Source organism: Carcharhinus amblyrhynchos, chromosome 15 (genome assembly GCF_965287045.1).
Source record: "Carcharhinus amblyrhynchos chromosome 15, sCarAmb.v2.hapA, whole genome shotgun sequence".
Lineage (NCBI taxonomy): Eukaryota > Metazoa > Chordata > Chondrichthyes > Carcharhiniformes > Carcharhinidae > Carcharhinus > Carcharhinus amblyrhynchos.
The window spans coordinates 35766136-35784796 of NC_137338.1; the positions used below are offsets into that span (position 1 = coordinate 35766136).

Consider the following 18661-nt stretch of genomic DNA (forward strand, 5'->3'; position numbering starts at 1 on the left):
GGTACCACACCAGACTAAAGGACCAGACTACGCAGACAACTACCAAGACCAGTGCAGAGATAAAGGCCAATATCTGTTTGGGGACTTGTCAGTCACACAAAGTTAAGTCAAGGTCTTGTACTTGAATTCTAGTATTTTCTGTAAGATAACTTATTGTTGGTCGGGTGTGGGTTTAAATAAATATTGTTTGTACTAATAAGACGTCTACTCAAAGTTATTTGTCCACCGTATAAGGGTTAAAACAGACTGATTTTTACAACAGTATGAAATTTATATTCTAAGTCACTAATCTAGAGTGACTTATAGGGACCAATTGGCTTTAAGATGGTTTTTTACTGTTTAGAATCACACTACCAACTGTTCACAATGTAAGTGATCTCGGGCAGTCCACGTAATTAAGAATGGTGAATGTGAATAATGCAGTGAGAACAGTGTTCTTGTAAGATTGTTTAATAGTCTGATGTATCCCAGCACCAAACAACAAACCTGACTTCTCACCTGCCCCATATCTACACTGAGCATAGTTAATGTAGAAAAAGCAAAAGTTGTTTCCATTTCTTACCAACGTCCATGTCCTCAAATTCATAAATTTAAAATGTTGGGTAAAATGAAAAATGTGTATTTTTAAAATGGAAATAATGTTAAAATTGCTTAATATTTCATACAGTGAGTAACAGAAACAGGTGGATTTCAAATTTGATTTTTTGGCCTAAGTTAGCTGATCTTAGCTATTACAGTAGTAGGGGGAAGTTTAGTAGTTTTTTTGTCCGTAGGTTGGAAGGTGAAAGTAGGCTGGTTCCATGTTGTATCCATGGGACCATGTGATGTGTACACCGCTAGCTGAGTCAGCTTTTATTGCCTATCCCACATTGGCCTTGAGATGGTGGTGAGCCACCTTTTTTGAACCACTGCAATCCATGTCGTTTAGGAACACCTAAAATGCTGTTTGAAAGCGAGTTCTAGGATTTTCACCCAGCAACAGTGAAGGAACAGATACATAGTTCCAAGTTAGAATGGTGTGCGCCTTGGAGGGGATGTTCCCATGCATCTTCTGTCCTCATCCTTCCTGCTGATAGAGATTGCAGGTCTGGAAGATGACATGAAAGGAGCCTTAATGAGTCCCTGCAGTGTTTCTTGTAAATGACACACATTGCTACCACTGTCTGTTCGTGGTGGAGGAAATGGATATTGAAGATGATGGATGGTGTACTAATCAAGCAGGCTGCTTTGGGCTTCTTGAGTGTTGTTACAGCTGCATTCATTCAGCAAGTGGAGAGTACTTCATCATATTCCTGACTTGAGCCTTGTAGATGGCGGACAGCATTAGAGAAGTCAGGAGATGAGTTACTTGCTGCAGAATACCCAGCCTCTGCTCTGCTTTTGTAGTCACATAATTTATATGGCTGGCCCAATTCAATTTCTGGTCAATAGTAATCCCCAGGATGTCGATGGTTAGGTGTCCATCGATGATGATGCCATTGAATATCAGGGGAAGATGGTTGGATTTTATCTTGTTGGAGATGGTTATTACCTGGCACTTTTGTGGCATGAATGTTACTTGCAACTTATCAGCCCAAGCCTGGATATTATCCACATCTTGCTGCTTCAGTTAGCACTGCTGCCTCACAGTGACAGGGACCTGGGTTCAATTCCGGCCTTGGGTGACTGTTTAGAGTTTGCACATTCTCCCTATGTCGACATGGATTTCCTTTGGGCGCTCCAGCTTCCTCCCACACTCTAATGATGTGGAGGTTTGGTTGATTGGTCCTGCTAAATTGTCCCTTAGTGTCCCAGGATATGTAGGTTAGGGGATTAGTGGGTAAATACATGGAGTTATGTGGATAGGGCCTGGGTGGAATACTCTGTCGGAGAGTTGGTGCAGTCTCAATAGGCCAAATGTCCTATTTCTACAATGTAGGGATTCTATGATGAACATCTGAGGAGCTGCGAATGGTACTGAATATTGCACAAGAGAGGCAAAAACAGAAAATCTCAGTAGGACTGACAGCTTCTGTGGAGAGAGAATAGAGTAAACGTTTCGAGTCTGAATCACCTTTCATCAGAGCTCATTGTTTTTGATTTATTATTGTCACATGTATTGGTATACAGTGAAAAGTATTGTTTCCTGCATGCTAGAAGAACTGTGCAAGAGGAACTCCCAGGAATGTCCCAGGGCTGAGATAATTGACCTCCAACAACACTCGTATGTTTATTTTCCTTTATGCTAGGTATAACTTAAACCAGTGGATTGATTTTCCCCTTATTTTCACTGATTCTGTTTTTTCCTCTGGCTCCTTGATGTCAGCTTATGTCAAATGCAGTTGCTCTCAATTCTTGAGTTCAGCTCTTTTGTCCATGTTTAGGACCAAGGCTGCATTGAGGCCAAGACCTGAGTGGCCCTGGCGGAATTGAAACTGAGCATCAATGAGCTGATTATTGCTCAGTAACTGCCACATGATGGCACCGTTGATGACACTGTCATCTCTCTTACGATCGAAGTAGATTGATGGGGTGGTAATTGGTCAGGTTGAATTTATTGTGATTTTTGTGGACAAGACATACTTGGGCAATTTTTCACATTGTTGGGTAGATGCCCATGTTGTAGCTGTTCTGGGATAGTTTGGCCGTAAGTGTGGCTCGTCCTGAATCACACATCTTTAGTAATATTAGCCAAAGCTGTCAGGTCCCATAGCTTTTCAGTATCCAGTATCTGACAGCTGTTTCTTGATATCACGTGGAGTGAACTGAAATGGCCGATAACTGGCGTTAGTGATGCTGGAAAATGGATCATCCATCTGGCACTTTTGTCCAAAGATGGGTGCAAATGTTTCAGCCTTGTCTTCTGCGTTGATGTGCTGGGCTTGCCGACGATGGGATATTCGTCAAGCCTTCTCCTCCAGTTAGTTGTTTAATTGTCCACCACAGTTCGCAATGGGATGTGCAAGACTGCCGAGCTTAGATCTGATTGGTTGTTTGTGAGATTACTTAGCTCTATTGCATGCTGCTACCACTATTTGCTATGCAAATAGTCCTGTGTTGTAACTTCAGCAGGTTGACATCTTGTTATTAGGTACGTCTGGTGCTGTTCCTGGTATGCCCTCCTGCACTCTTCTTCAAACCAGAGTTGATGCCCCTGCTCAATGAATGGTTAAACTGAGGGATATGTCAGACCACAGGGTTGGCAAATCATAGTTGTATTCATAACAGTTCTGCTGCTGACAGCCCGCAGCAACTCATGGATGGTCAGTTTTAAGTTGCTAGATTTAGTCACTGATAAACGATCCCTGTGGAAGTGTGTACAACATGGGAGTGGAAGAGAAAGTGTGAAAGTGAACTCTTAAGGTAAATGTATCTTTAAAATGTCTTCACCTTTGTAACCTTCGATCCTGTTAAAGATGATAAAGTTTTCCCCGCACTTGAGAGCTAGAAAAGAGAATATCAGCTTGGGTTCCCTGATTGCCTTACGGCGACCACTGTGTGATGACATTAGGTAAGGATGAGATATGACTCAGCTGTGATAATCTTTCACGTGAAAATAATTTATAACTTTCACAGTTCATGCTCACACGTGCAGAATGACCATTTTGTTGAGGAACTGGTTGACCTATGGGCCCTATGAAACTGGATGAGTCAGCACTGAGGAGAAGAGAAAATGTGGAACTAAGTGAAATAATTATGCCTGCTGAAGTAATTTTCCAATTGTATGTTTATTATATAAAAATTGGTGAACTATTGCTGTTGAATTCTCTGAGAATTCTTTCACTTTTGTTTATAGGTCTGGCTGGAAAGATTTTGGATGCTATTGAAGAACGAGGATTTAAATTTACTGCATTTCAAATGGTAAGCAAGCTCATTTTATAAAATTACTGTTTTCAGTCATTTTGTCTGTGAAATTGTGCAGGCTGCTGTAAGTTTTAAAATATTGCCAGGATCCTCTGGATTTATAATGGCATCTGAAACTTTATTTCACAATTGCGTTTGTAATGTATTGATCCTTTGTTTCTTGGTATACTTCATCAGTTTGAATAGACTAGGCTGTGAACCGGTATAATAAACCATGATAAAAGGAGGTGATGGCCCTTATCCCCATATGATCATCATCCAATATTCTTTGGAAATGTAAGGATATATTTGACTGCTACAAGGTGAAAGTATTGTGGCAGCTGCCTTGGAATTGAACATTATCTGTGTTTTGGAATCATGTAAAAGGTACACAACGATAGAGTGGAATCACTTGTGGTTGACAAAGCTATCTGTGTAGCTAATAGTGCACTGTATTTTAAGAAAGCTAGCCATTGCAGAGAACCCGAGGAAACTTTCATTTGATTGTCATCATCCAATTTCTAACATGTATGTTGCCCTTCAGCAACCTCACTCTGAAAACATAGCATCAGTTTCCACATTTGCATTGAGGACACCCTGCTCTCTCTTTTGACCTCTGCATAGTCTCTGCTTCATCTCATTATTTGTTCAATATCCAGTATTAGAAGAGTTGCAATTTCCTCCAACTGAACATTGGGAAAGCTGAAGCCATTGTCATAGTTACCTGGAACAAACTCAATTCCCTATCCACTGACCCTATTCCTCTCCCTAGTCACTGTCTGAAGATAAATGAGATCATTCACAACCTTGAAATTTTATTCTGCCTGCTCTATCATCAAGATCACGTCACCTAACTTCAACTCTGCTTAGGTTATTTTGCTATTGAAACCCTCACCCATGCCTTTGTTATCTGTAGACTTGAATATTACAACGTTCTCTTACTGATCTCCCAGCTTGCATAAATCGAAGATCACCAAAACCTTGCTCATTTCCTAGGTCGCGCAAAGTCCTGTTTGTCAATCATACATGTATCCGCTGACCTATATTAGCTCCCAGTCACGCAATGACTTAGTTTCAAAATTCTGATCCTTATTTTCACCTGCATTTTGATTCTGTTGACTCTTCTTCATCCTTGCGGATTTCAACCCCAACAATACTATTGGACACCCATTATTATGGATCATATTCCACAATGCTCTCGGACTTTTCAGTTTCACAGCTTTGTAGCACAGAATCAGCTAATCTTCCATGTTTCAGGATACTCCTTCAATTATTCCATCTATTGCTCCACCATTAAATTAAATCTTATCCAGCTACAATATTGAAAAGCTCTAGCACTCGCCCCCTGTTCTACTGAACTCAGAAATGCCCTACAATACTGCATAAGCTTAAGATGCCTCACGGTACTGTCAAAGCCTACAAGTTTTTCCCTAATTGCTGCACACACTACCTGTAGTCCTGAACACGTTACCTACAATCTGCTGTTCTTCCAGAGCCATAGAGATGAAGAATTTAAAAGTTCATTTATTAAACTTTTAGGCTTACATTAACACTGCGACGATTTAACTGTGAAAACCCCCTAGTTGCCACACTCTGGCACCTGTTCAAGTACACTGAGGGAGAATTTAGTATGGCCAATGCACCTAACCAGCATATCTTTCAGACTATGGGAGGAAACTGGAGCACCTGAAGGAAACCCACACAGATACAGGAGAATGTGCAAACCCCACATAGACAGTGACCCAAACCATACTACTGTGCTGAAGATTGATAATAGTGAGGATCATTCATTTACAGTTGTGAGATGCGAATACACATGGAACTCACTTCCAAGCTACTTGAGTATTGCTGAAAAAAGAAAAATGCTATTAAAGCTTTTTGTCTTGCACTCATCAGGACGGAAACAAGAATGCCAAATTTTGAAGGGAACAATAATCTATACTTTTCATGAGAAAAAGGGTGCTGATTGGTTGACAAGCCATCTCTGGTTGAGACATTGCCATGGTGAATCCACCAGGGATCTATTGTCCCCCATTAATGCAATGAAAGTCCCAAGCCCTTCACTTGGGTATAAACAACCGCAATTAGACACTGAGCCACGTAAGGAAGTATTAAACCAAGTGGTGAAAAGAATAGTTTTTAAGGAGTATTTTAAAGGAAGAAAGAGAGAGAGATCAATTAAAGGAGAAGATTCTAAAGCTTTGAAATAGGCAGTTGAAGGTAGAACCTTAAATGGTAGGATGATTAAGATCAGGGATGAAAAAGCAGCCAGCATTGGAGTAGTACAGAGATTTCCAAGAGTTGGGGAGATTATAAGGGCTATATTATGAAAGATTTTGAAAACAAAAATTAAAACTTTAACATAAAGACATTGCATGACAGGGAACCAATGTAGGTGTGTCAACATGGACATGATGGCTGAAGTCCTAATTTGCACAAATTCCCATGGTCAAGCTATTGATGACCTTAGGTTTTGGAGGGTGAGACATGGGAGGTCAGCAAGACAGCATTGTTATAGTCAAGTCTACAGGTAGCACAGACATGGGTGCAGAGTTCAGCAGCAGAAGAGCCAAGGCAGGGTTGAAAACCTGCGATCATCTGGAGGTGAAAGCAGATTATGTTGATAGTGGAACAAATGTGTTTGAAAGCTCATCTGAGGACTGGATAAAATGTCAAGATTGAGAAAAATTTGGTTCAGCTTCAGAGAGTGGCCAGGGTGTGAGAGAGAATCAATGGGTAAGGAGTAAATTTAGTTACAGAAAAGTGGCCTGTTAGGATCAAGGTGTTAGATGGGACAGGGTACTGGAGGCTGTCAGCCTCCGTACATTTCCCATTTTACTGTCTGATGACGAATAGTAAGTTACAAGTTTCCAAGCATCTACTGAAGTGCTCGGGCTGCATTTGGTGCATGTATAATTGATAGGTATTCTTAAGTTCTGAAATTGGGATATGCCTCACATAGGTGTGTACTTGTTGCAAAATCACAGGTTGGATGAAGGGTGGCTATCATTGAAGCAACATACTGTTAATGAGATACTATATTAAAATTTCCTCCTGTAAGATGTGTGAATTTGCCAGCTGCATTTCGATTTTCCTCCATATCAGGCAACATCCTGATAAATCTCTTCTGCACCTTTTCCAATGCACCAACATCCTTCCAGTAGTGTGGCGTCCGGAATTGTACACAATACACCCAATGCGACCTAACCAAAGTCTTACAGCTGCAATGTGATTTTCCAATTCCTATACTCAACTGATGAAGATCAGCATGCCATAAGCCTTCTTGACCACCTTGTCCACCTGAGTTGCCACTTTTTTTTTTAAATTAATGTCACAAGTAGGTTTACATTAACACTGCATTAAAGTTGCTTTGAAAATCCCCGAGTCACCGCACTCTGGAGCCTGTTTGGATACACTGGGGAAGGATTTAGCATGGCCAATGCACCTAACCAGCATGTCTTTTGAACTGTGGGGGGAAACCAGAGCACCCGGAAGAAAGACACGCAGACACGAAGAGGACGTGCAAACTCCGCATGGACAGTGACCCAAACCTGGAATTGAACCCGGGTCCCTGGCGCTGTGAGTCAGCAACGTAACCACTGTGCCACCATGCCACATCTTCAGGGAACTGTGGATCTGCACACCTAGATCCCTCTGTGTGCTAATATTTCTAAGGGCGCTACCATTTACTGTTCGTCTTCCTTCTGCAGTGGACCTTCCAAATTGCATCACCTCACATTTGTCAAGGTTAAATTCCAACTGCCATCTTTCAGCCCAGGTCTCCAACCAATTTATATCCTGCTGTATCCTCTGACAGTCCTCCTCACTATCTGCTACTCCCCCAATTTTTGTATCATCTGCAAATTGCATATTAGATGTGGATTTACACTCAAACTTGATGATATTGGGTGAGGGAGTAAACATTGTCAGGTGGGGTGAAAGAGCATAAAAACTGTTAGAATGAGGGAAGGGGGTGAGCATTTTTTGAGGAAGTGAAGTAGAAATGAACACATGGGGATGGAGTCAGAGAGGGAGTGAACATTGTCAGGGGATGTGGTTGTGGAATGTTGGAGGTGACAGCGCCAGTTAAAAACAGTGCAAGTCAATGAGCTGAAGACCAACCTTAAGAGACAAGTTTTCAGTTTGTGATGTAGCTTCACTGGAATTACTGTACACTCTGTACCACTACGTCTTCTGATTCTGTTGCTGGATTCCTGCTGGAGCCAGACCCAGAAGGTGCAAAGGCTCTAACGTAGAATGGTAAATGGGCAGTTTAAATCGCAGTCAACAGTAGGCACGTTCACTCTGCCACTAACTGGAAGAACAGAGAGTTAGTTTTCAAATTTTAAATTGATGAGAAAAATCTCAAAGATTTTAAATGTTGGAAGTCTGAAACAAAAGAAGAACATGCTAGAAATGCTCAATCAACATTTGTGTATACAGCAGCTTTTCAGGCTGGCTGAAAAATAAAAATCTTGATGAATGGAGGGAGTGGTGGTTGCATCTGTGGGAATTTCAGTCAACTGATCACTAGGTGTATCAGATAATCTTACAATGGCAAAAGGCATCGAAAATAATTAAAAACATCAACAACAAAAAAGCCAAGGCAATGAGAGGTACATCTGGAAAAGAGAGAAAAAAATAAGGAATTTAAAATCCAGAAACACAATTATTAATAAATACATGATACTGCATGACTAAAAATGTTAAAAGATTGTCACAAAGCAATTACTATATTTTCAATTTTTTTTGATGCTTTGAAAGGTCTGCTGTTACTGATATAAATTAATTTAAGACCTTGTTTTTAGATTGAACTATGAAGGTTTAGTAAAATCAATGACCAGATTTGTTGCTACAATATTTTTGAAACATGTATAACCACATAGTCAAATGAAAATAATTTTAAGAATTGATTATTTCCACTGTGCCATTATCAGCTCTTACTCCCAGCAACTGTGTGAGCAAAACATTTTTGAATGGAAGGGTGTACAGGAACAAATGTAGCGAACAGCACATAGTGGGATTTCCTACTCCATCAGATTTTGGGCCGTAGTTTTGTTTTTTAGATATTTATTAGTTATGGTATCAGACGTTATTGTTGATTACAATGCAAGAATATGTTGAATATATTCTGAACAAGTTGGCTTAAGTTATCACTAGATGGGATAAGTAATTAGTTGAAACAGAAGTGCAAAGCTCTACTGAATAAATTGGCAGTAAATGGATAGTAACAGGAAACTACTGGAAGTTTAAATAATAATTTACAACATTTTTCATTTAATGATTTACTTCTACTGAATATATCTTCAATTAAGAAGTTTCTAAATAAAATTCAGGGTAGGGCAATTGAATGTCAGGATAAAATGTGTGCTACAATTTCAGCACTAAACTAAGTATATGTAAACTATATAGCCTAGAGAATGACAGTTAAGGGGAGCCCTGGCATCACAAGACATAAAATATTAATCTAAGTAAGTTTTACCAGGAATACTAATTCAAAGTAAAGCAAGAAAGTAGGGTAAGATGGTGTAATTTTAATCAATGAAAAGTAAATCCTTACAATAATCTGACAATTGAAGATACAAATATATTAGTCATCCAAAACATAATTCATTGCTAAATAAGAGAACAAGGTACTAGAGAGGTGATGTTCCTTGGGCTGAGTAACTTTGTATTATCTGTAATATGTGTGACCTTGCTTTAATATGCATATTAAAAGTTCAAATTGTCAATTTGACCATTATTTGAAATAGCCAGAAGTCTATGAGAAACAATTGCTAGTGTGGGATCAAATGAAAAACATTCCACTTGATTGCTTCCACTGTTAAGAGTAATCTGCATTATCAGATCAAGGTATTAAAGCTGGGAAATAAACCACAGAGGAAATTGTAGGGTGGGGGTAGGGAGGACACTTGCATCCATATTGTGCTTTTCACAATCACAGGACATCTCAAAACCGTCTTAAAGCCAATGAAGTACTATAGGAGTAGAGTCACTAGTAATGTAGAAAATAAGGTAGCAAATTTTGCATCCCTAACAGCACTGGTGAAAATGGTCAGATCATCTCTTTGAAACAGTGCCATGGAGCTTTTGCATCCCCTAGAGAAGGCCTCGGTTTAATGCCTCATCTAAAAGATGGCACCTCTGACAGTGCAACACATCTTCAGTATTGCATGAAGGTATCAGCCTTGATTTTTGTGATCAAATCCTGGAGTGGGACGTGAATCCAGAACTTCATGGCTGAAATTTTCTGGCAGATCCCACCAGTGGGATCTTCAGGTCCTGCCAATGATGACCCCTGCTGTAGATTCTCCTGTAGTGAAGGGTGCAAACAACTGGAAAACTCATTAACAGCAGGTCCCAGCCAATGGTGGGCTGCAAAATTTCACCTATTCCTGTTCCTATGCTGCTAGATATCTCGCAGAACAAAAATGGATGTTGAGTTGAGGACAAAAATGAATACTGACTAATAAGCAAAAATATACTTGTTTTTGATGGTGGCCTTGAACAGTAGTAGTACTCTTGCCCCTAAATTGAAGATTGTGGATTCAAATCCCATCCAGAAAGTTGCGCACATCAACCGTAACTTTTTGGAGGGCTGGGTCTTGCTTCCTGCCATCTGAAGAGTCATCAGGAAACACATTGCCACCGACTCTGTGCCCCACAGCCACTTCAGCTCTGATAAACACTAAGTGACTGCAGGCAGGACCCCCTTTCACTCAGGAAGAAGTCCTGCCTTAGAAGGCTAGTTACTGACCAATCTGATTGCCCAGCAGCTCTCCAGTCCCTGCAATAATGGCCCTGCAGTGGACAGAAGGAATGCAGGAGGACACCTGAGACTTCAGGCACTGGAGAACTTCACAGGAAATGGAAGGATAGGGAAGGCCTGGGACTGCACAAAGGAATCGTGGTGTTTGTATTCATTTGTGGGATGTGGGTATTGCTGGCTAAGCCAGCATTTATTGCACATCTCTTGTTGCTCTTGAGAAGGTATTGGTGAGCTGCATTTTTGAACTGCTGCAGTTTTGGGAGACCGTCAATTGGGAGAGAGGAAAAACTGAACTTAAAAGTTAGGCTAGATGATGAAAAAATATGGAAAATCGTGGGCAAGATTCTCCAGCCTCCCAGTCATGTGTTTTCTGTTGGTGGGAGGTGGTATATTGTTTGCGAGTGGCGAGATTCTCTGGTCCTGCTGCTCTCAATGGCAATTCCCATTGACCTCACTCCACACTAGTGGGAAACCCAGGGGTGGGGATGCATTGCTGGCAGGACCAGAGAATCCTGTCAGCGTGAACAGCTGGAGAATTCTGGCCCTCATCTTTGGCCACTTTAGATGATCAACACTAATTTAGGAGAGTACTCAGGCCTTAAGTAATTTTACACAGCATCTGCTTTTTGTATGAGGTGGTTGGTGCCCCAGCCAGAAACTGGTGCAGCTCTTGCTTAAATAAATTTAGTGAATCAACGTGAACTTCCTGTTCCAGAGTCCATTATTCTCTGTGAGATTGTGATCTATGGTTCACTCTATTCTATTTGGTTCAATAAAGGAATAAAGAGTACTGCTGTGAATGAGCACTGTATTTTTAAACTGAAAGCCATAGGTGACCCTTCTCGCTAATTAGCTCATGTTCTTATGTTAGCCATAGCTACCCTTCACCTCCAAGTTAGGCTGTGGATCAATCCCCATTCCAATGACTTAAACAGAAAATCAAGGCTGACATTCCAGTGCCATGCTGTCAGAAGTTCCATCTTTTGGAATGAAATATTACGACTGCAGGCTGATGCTCTTCCTTGGTATACATAAAAGATCCCATGGCATTATTTGAAGAGGGGCAGAGGAGTTCTTTGTGTCCTGACAAGCATTTATCCCTCAATCCATACCACAGAAACCTTGCCAGGTTGTTTTCTAGACTGTAATATTTTGATAGAAACATGTTGTTGCTTAGTAAGCAGAATCCTAAAATCATAGTACTGCCAATGAGAAGATACAACTTGGAATTCAATTATCAGTGTTTAAAATCTCGTTCTCCAATGGACAGTGGGTGGGAGAGGGGTTATATCATCAGGAGAAAAGAAAATTGTTGTTTTATTTTCCATATGGTGAAGTGCATGACTTGGTATGTTAACTGATGTTAAATGAGCCTGCTAGCAGGGTTATCCTACTTTTTGTCCCTCCATAAGGTAGGGAACAAGTGTATGATGGGAGAGCTAATTTGTCGTGAAAATGAAACTTATTTAAAGAATGAAAATCAACTTTTGTGGTTTATGTTTTTTCTTCTACCCACAGTTTAATGTAGAACGCGTCAATGCCGAGGAGTTCTTTGAAGTATACAAAGGAGTTGTTTCTGAGTACAATGTAAGTAGGAAGATGGTAAAGGCAGTGAATGAACATTAAAGATGCTTAGCCAGGACTGTGCCAGTCTGAAAGTAGCAGAAATGTTCCTGCAAAAAGGAAAAAGTACATAAGCTAACCATTTTAATTTTGACTTAACCATGAATTGGCATGCGGTCTGTACAATTCTCTAATTCATTTTTAAGTATGTCATAAGAAAATTTACAGTAAAACCTGTAATTGTGTTATTTTGTTTTCAGTGATATTTCATTTTAAACCTCTACTAAAATGATGGAGGGAATTCAGATATTTGTACTGTTGTATTTTAGAACCGTGATCCAATTATGGGAGCAGTTTTAAATTTTTAAATGTTGTGTACCTGATGCTATTGCAAGTAAAATCGGGAAAAGTCCATTCTCCTGCTTAGCCAACCTTTACCCTGTAAGCATCTTCTTTTGGCTTGCTAATATATAACATTGTTAGCTGTTTATTAACCGCTAGCGTTATGTAACTATGAGTGCTGTTTGGCAATAATTTTACACAGCCTCTCCAATTTTATTGGAAAATTGTTGGATTTCAGATATTTTGTAATATTACTTATTGAAAGTTTAGATTTTTATCTCTTTATTTCATAGTTAGCTATTTCTACAGCTACCTGCAGATGAGCAATCATGAACTTGCATAAATCTATGCAGCATTTTTATGTTCAAGTTAATAATTTGATTAATTGACAGTTTACACATTATAGAATTTTTTTGTCACCAATTGTAATTTGTTGTGGATTAGTATGTATAAAATGAGCTAAAGATAAATATTTTTCTTTAGGATCCCTGCTTTTTTGGGGGAAAATATTTTCTAATGGTGCATAAGATTTATTCTAATTCCCTCAGCATAACAAAGTTCTCACTCAAGAATGTGTCACGCTGTTGCCTGATTTTGCCAGAACAAAAGCATGTTTTGTCAATTTTTCAGGGGGCAATATAGTATTGGAGCTGATTTGTTTAACCATGCAGCATCCCTTTTCTGCAGTATAAGTTATTCCCTTTGAAATTTGGCATTCTTGCATCTGTCCTGATGAGTGCAAGATGAAAAGATTTAATAGCATATTTTTTGACAGTATTTGAATATAATCTTATTCTGTTTACTGCTTGTGATTTGAAAAAAGCTGTTATTTCCTGTGGTCCATCTTGTCTCTTGCTAGGATCATCTGTCTCTTCCTTGTTCTTGACTTCATGCACTAAGAGGTGACATCCATGATCTACACCAGACAAAACTGATGATACCCTTATTGTAGTTTAGCATGTTAGTGGAGGCAAGGTACCAGGGTATGACCATGGGCTGTTCATTACCAGTTGTTTGGAGGCTTAAGCAAGTTCAAGACCTCAAGACCGAAGTGTGCCGCTGGCAGTGGCTAAGAGATGTACTCGTCCTGTCACAGAAATCCTGCATATTATCATTTTCTCATTCAATGGGAATAAATTAATAGACGGTGGCATTTCCATTTCCTTCACTGCATTACTGCATTTAAGCCAGTACATAATAGAATAATAGTAGTTTACATAATACTTCAAGAACACTAAGCTCCTAGTGTACGTGAGTAGTTTTCTTCCTCTTCTACTCCCACTTAATTTACTTATACAAACCTTATACAAACCAAACTTTATCGATAGTCCCAGTGACCTAATGGGAAGGCAGAGTGTGTGTGTTTGAGTCCCAATTGAGGTGCGGCTTATTTGGGCGGCACGGTAGCACAGTGGTTACCACTGCTGCTTCACAGCTCCAGGGTTTCAGCTTCCCTGCTTGGGTTACTGTCTGTGTGAGTTTGAACATTCTCCTCGTGTCTGCGTGGGTTTCCTTCAGTGCTCCAGTTTCTTCCCACAGTCCAAAGATGTGCGGGTTAGGTTGATTGGCCAATGCTAAAATTGCCCCCTAGTGTCCTGAGATAGGTAGGAAGTTAGGGATTAGCATAGGAATATGGGGGTACAGCCTGGGTGGGATTGTGGTCGGTGCAGATTCAATGGACCAAATGGCCTCTCTCTGCACTACAAGGTTTCTATGATTCTGTGATATTAGCTGCCAGTGGAGCAGGAGATTGTGTAATCCCTGGTGCATGGGGAAATTTCGTAAGTGGGAATGGAGTGCTAAAATTTCAATACAGAAAATTCAACTTCAATGTGGTTCCTTCAGACAAGCCCTCTGGACTAATCCAAGCACACAATCTAACTGTGAACCAATCTTGTGTCAGCAGCAGTCTGATGCGTGGACTTGTATCATATTCCTGTCAAATGTACATCATGATATCACAATTCACACTGGAGTAAATCTGTACTTTTCACTGCCTTTGATCATTCAGTAGTGAGCCAAGAGTTATCTACTGGCCCGGAGTTTACATCGAGAATGATGTTGAGGTAAACTGCGTTCTCTTTTATTATACAGTAAATTGTGCAACAACTTCTGGAGTAGACTTATGAACAAGTAAACACAAGTACAGATGCTTTGGTCCAAATCCTACTGTTCTGCAAGTTACACAGCAACATTAGCTTGCCTACAGCTCAGTATTGAAATCCATGTAAGGGCATGAAGTTGTAGAAATAAGCCATTAATTATCAACTAAACATGGCAAGAAGTTGTTGGGGCTAGTGCATTCAGATGGAAGGCCCTCTTTTTTATGGTATGATACTTCATAATTACTGTCAAATCACCTGATGCCCAGAAAATGTAATTTTACAAGAATGATGTCTTATGACAATTTAATCAGTGCAAGAGATTTTATGATTTTAAACTCCTGTCTCTTCGACTTATCTATCTCTTTATTCTGTCTTTCTTTCCCAATTTTATTTTTGGTACTTGATTTCAAACTAATTTATAATTCCTGGTTTAGATACTGAGGGGGCTGAACTGGACAGAAGGGCATCAGATTGCAAAGCACTGTTAACCCCCATCCATGTATTGCAATGCTGTAAACGTGCCAATATCCTGCTGCCTGCTCATTTCTATGACTGCACTGTTGATTGGCAGCGTACACACCAGCATGAGGCCAATATTTGACTACCATCAGCACTTAAAGCTAGCCTGCACCTCTTAAAGGTGCATTGTGCCATCAGCAGGTGCTGGTGTTGTGGTTGAAGAAAAACTGATCTTGGAAAGAGTGAAGAATGGCATAGCAGGAGAGAGAGAAGGCTCCAGGATTCCCAGATTTTGCATTTTTGTGGAAGAGTTGGAAAGGAGGAGCAATGGTTGTAACTGCAAGGGGAAAGGAGGCCTTTCAGACACATGGTCAAAAGGCAGCAGTGTATATAACCATGAAGGAGAATGCCATGAGTTAAGCCTCTAGGAACTGGATGAAGTGACATTAGAACTTCAATTGGTGTGGAGCTTTTTGTGTGTTGTTGGAGCTGTACTCATCCAGGCAAGTGGAGTGTATTCCATCATACCTCTGACTTGCGCCTTGGACAGGCTTTGGGGAGTCAGGATGCAAGTTAATTGCCATAAAATTCCTAACCTCTGACCTGCTCTTGTAACCAAGTAATAAATAAGATAATCTGGTTTAGGTATGATGTAATTTATTCTCTTCTCATTTTACATTAAATTGCTAAGGATCACATTGAACTACAATTGGCATGATTTTCTCAATCCAGCAGCTGAAGAGAAATGTTGTGAGCAAAGGAGATCTTTATATATTGCCTTTAGCAGGCTCACTAAGGTATTTGGTTTGTAGACCAAATGCAGTCTATTTAAGCTGCTGTAGAAAAAGGGCTGCCTGCCAAAGCAAGTCAATGCTGAAGCTCGTTTTATCATGACTACGTGATAACATATGTAGCTAAATTAGCAGACGACACAAAAATAGGTGGAAAGACAAGTTGTGAGAGGAATTCAAACAATTAACAGAGATATTGATGGGTTAAATAAGTGGCCCAAAAGTTGGCAAATGGAGTATAATGTGGGAAAATGTGAAGTTGTTCATTTTGAAAGGGAGAATAAAGTAACTATTATTTTAATGGATAAAACTACAGAAAGCTGTAACACAAAGAGACTTGGGGTATTTATGCATAACACAGAAAGCTAGCACACAGGTACAGCAGGTAATCAGGAAGGCTAAAGGACTGTTAGTCCTTATTTCAAAGGGGTTGGAGTGTTAGAACTGGGAATTCTTGCTGCAACTGCACAATGTACTAGTGAGACCATGTCTGGAGTACTGTGAGCAATTTTGCTCCCTTATTTAAGGGAAGGTTATTCATTCAAAGCAGTTCAGAGAAGGTTCACTCGGGTGATCCTCAGTATGGAGGAATTGTCTTGTGAGGAAAGGTTAAACAGATTGGGATGCTACTCATTGGAATTTAGAAGAAAGAGAGGTGATCGCGTAGAAAATTATAGCATTCTTAAGACTAAGATGAGGAGGAATTTCGTCTGAAGATTGAGAGCAGTGGGGGCAGAGTCCTTGTGTATATTGAGATAGATAGATGTTAGATTAGAAAGGAAATCCAGCGCTACGAGAAAAGGGCGGGAAAGTGGAACTGAGGAATGTCAGATCAGCCATGATCCTATTGAATGGTGGTACAGGTTCAAGGGGCCGAATGGCCTATTCTGTTCCTATTTTTTGTGGTCTTATGATAAGGTCAGCTACGAAGGGAACTACATCTGTACCTTTTGAGAACCAGAGTGGGGATAAATGGTTACATTCTGGTGCCGACACTCTGGCCTATACTTCTCTTTGTTGCTCTATTGTGCCTTTAGATCTGTATATCAGGACTGGCAGAAAACTTTTCAGCCTCGCACTTCTTAAATCCAAGAAAGAAAGTTTGCCAAGTCCTCCTCACAGGACTATGTTCTATGCTGATACACTGCATGAACATTCCATACTGAGAAACACCTTCAGCAGCAAAGTGGACAGACTGTTCCATGCCAGTAGCACACTTGGTTTGAACAGTAGCATCAAGAAATGAATTGTCAAGATGTTGTCATCTAAAAGCATTGACAGTGTCATTGAAGGTTATTGATATCTTCACATAACGAGGCAGTACAATCACCAACAATGGTTCTTAATGCTTAAATCAACACATCCATGAAAAAAAACTGCAAGTTGTTATGTCCAAGATGAATAAGAGAATGAGGAACAACAACCTGACTGGGTACACAAAACTGAGAGTCTAACAAGCCTGCATCCTCCGTGCACTCCTCTACAGTGGTGAGACCTGGACTACGTAGACAATAAAGAAGAAAAGGCTGAATATATCCCACCTTCGCTTTAACAGACATATCCTAAGCATCTCTCGGCAGGACAAGATTGCCAACCTTCAGAGGTCCTGAAGCATGCTAGTTCCATCAGTGTACATTCATTGCTAATTCAATGGTATCTGTGTTTATTAGAAGGATGATGGCCGTACACACACAGGCCTTTTGTATGTACTGGCTACAGGGTCATAAACCCTCCCTGAACATCCATACCTCCACAACAAGAACGCCTTCAAGTGAGATATGAAGATGGCGGACATTGATACTTAATAACTGGGAGAATGTTGTTGACAGCTGTAATCTTTGGAAGTTGACTGTTTTGAAGACATTAGAAGAGGCAAGCAGAAACTAAACATTCAATTGGTCAAGGAGGGAGCCAAAGAAAATAGGTCAACAAATTGTGCACTTTCTCAGCCCACTGTTTTCCTCTGCAGCAAGTGGGGCTCCTGAGTCTCAAGTGGCAATATAGAATTGCCATCCACCATCCTATGTGATAGAACCCATATTACTTTGAAAAAATCCATTTTAATATATTTATACACATTCAGAGCCTGAATTTTTTAAGTAGTTAGATGTGAAAAAGGTATATTTATTTCGGTAACCATATAAACACAAAAGTGCAAAAGGAGGCCTTTCAGCCATCAAGCTTGCACTGACTCTCTGAAAGATCATCTTGCCCATGCCCAGCCCCCTGCCTATCCCTTTAGTCCACACATTTACCATGGCTGCTCCACCTAACATACTCATCATGGGACACTAAGGAACAACTTAGCATGGCCAATCCATCTAACCTGCACGTCTTTGGATATGAGAGAAAACCAGATCACCCAAAGGAAACCCAAGGAGACGCTGGGAGAACGTGCACAATTCACACAGATAGTCCTCCAAGACTGGAATTGAACCCAGGTCCTTGGCACTGTGAGGTAGTGGTGCTAACCACTGTGCCACCATGCCAATAGTAGCATTTTTCTCCTTAGAAAATCAAATTTAACATTCCAATTTTTAAAACTCAGTTGTGTACTTGATCAGGATCACTAATAAAAACTGAATATTTTACTTTGCAACATTTAATGTTCTATTAAAGAATCATAGCAATTTCAACACAGTTAGGCCATTCAGCCCATCATGTCTGCCAGAAGTTCAGGATCTGTTTCAAAGCATAGCTTTTATATTTCAATATTTACCATATGTATGTACAAGTTTAGCATAAAACTCACCAAATTGTGGGTTGCAACCCCCAGTGGGATGTGAGACAAGATTTTGGGGTCACAACCT

At 40.2% G+C, this 18661-nt stretch overlaps 1 protein-coding gene across 6 annotated transcripts in view; it reads left to right on the forward strand.

Moving 5' to 3' along the window:
* The window catches only part of nme7 (NME/NM23 family member 7), a 177248-nt gene that overhangs the window by 90899 nt on the left and 67688 nt on the right, over nucleotides 1–18661 (forward strand). For all 6 annotated transcript variants that reach the window (XM_080203801.1, XM_080203800.1, XM_080203802.1 and 3 more), the window contains exons 7-8: nucleotides 3776–3840; nucleotides 12110–12178. In XM_080203801.1, the coding sequence (XP_080059927.1) occupies nucleotides 3776–3840; nucleotides 12110–12178 (134 nt within the window). The remainder of the gene's footprint in view (nucleotides 1–3775; nucleotides 3841–12109; nucleotides 12179–18661) is intronic.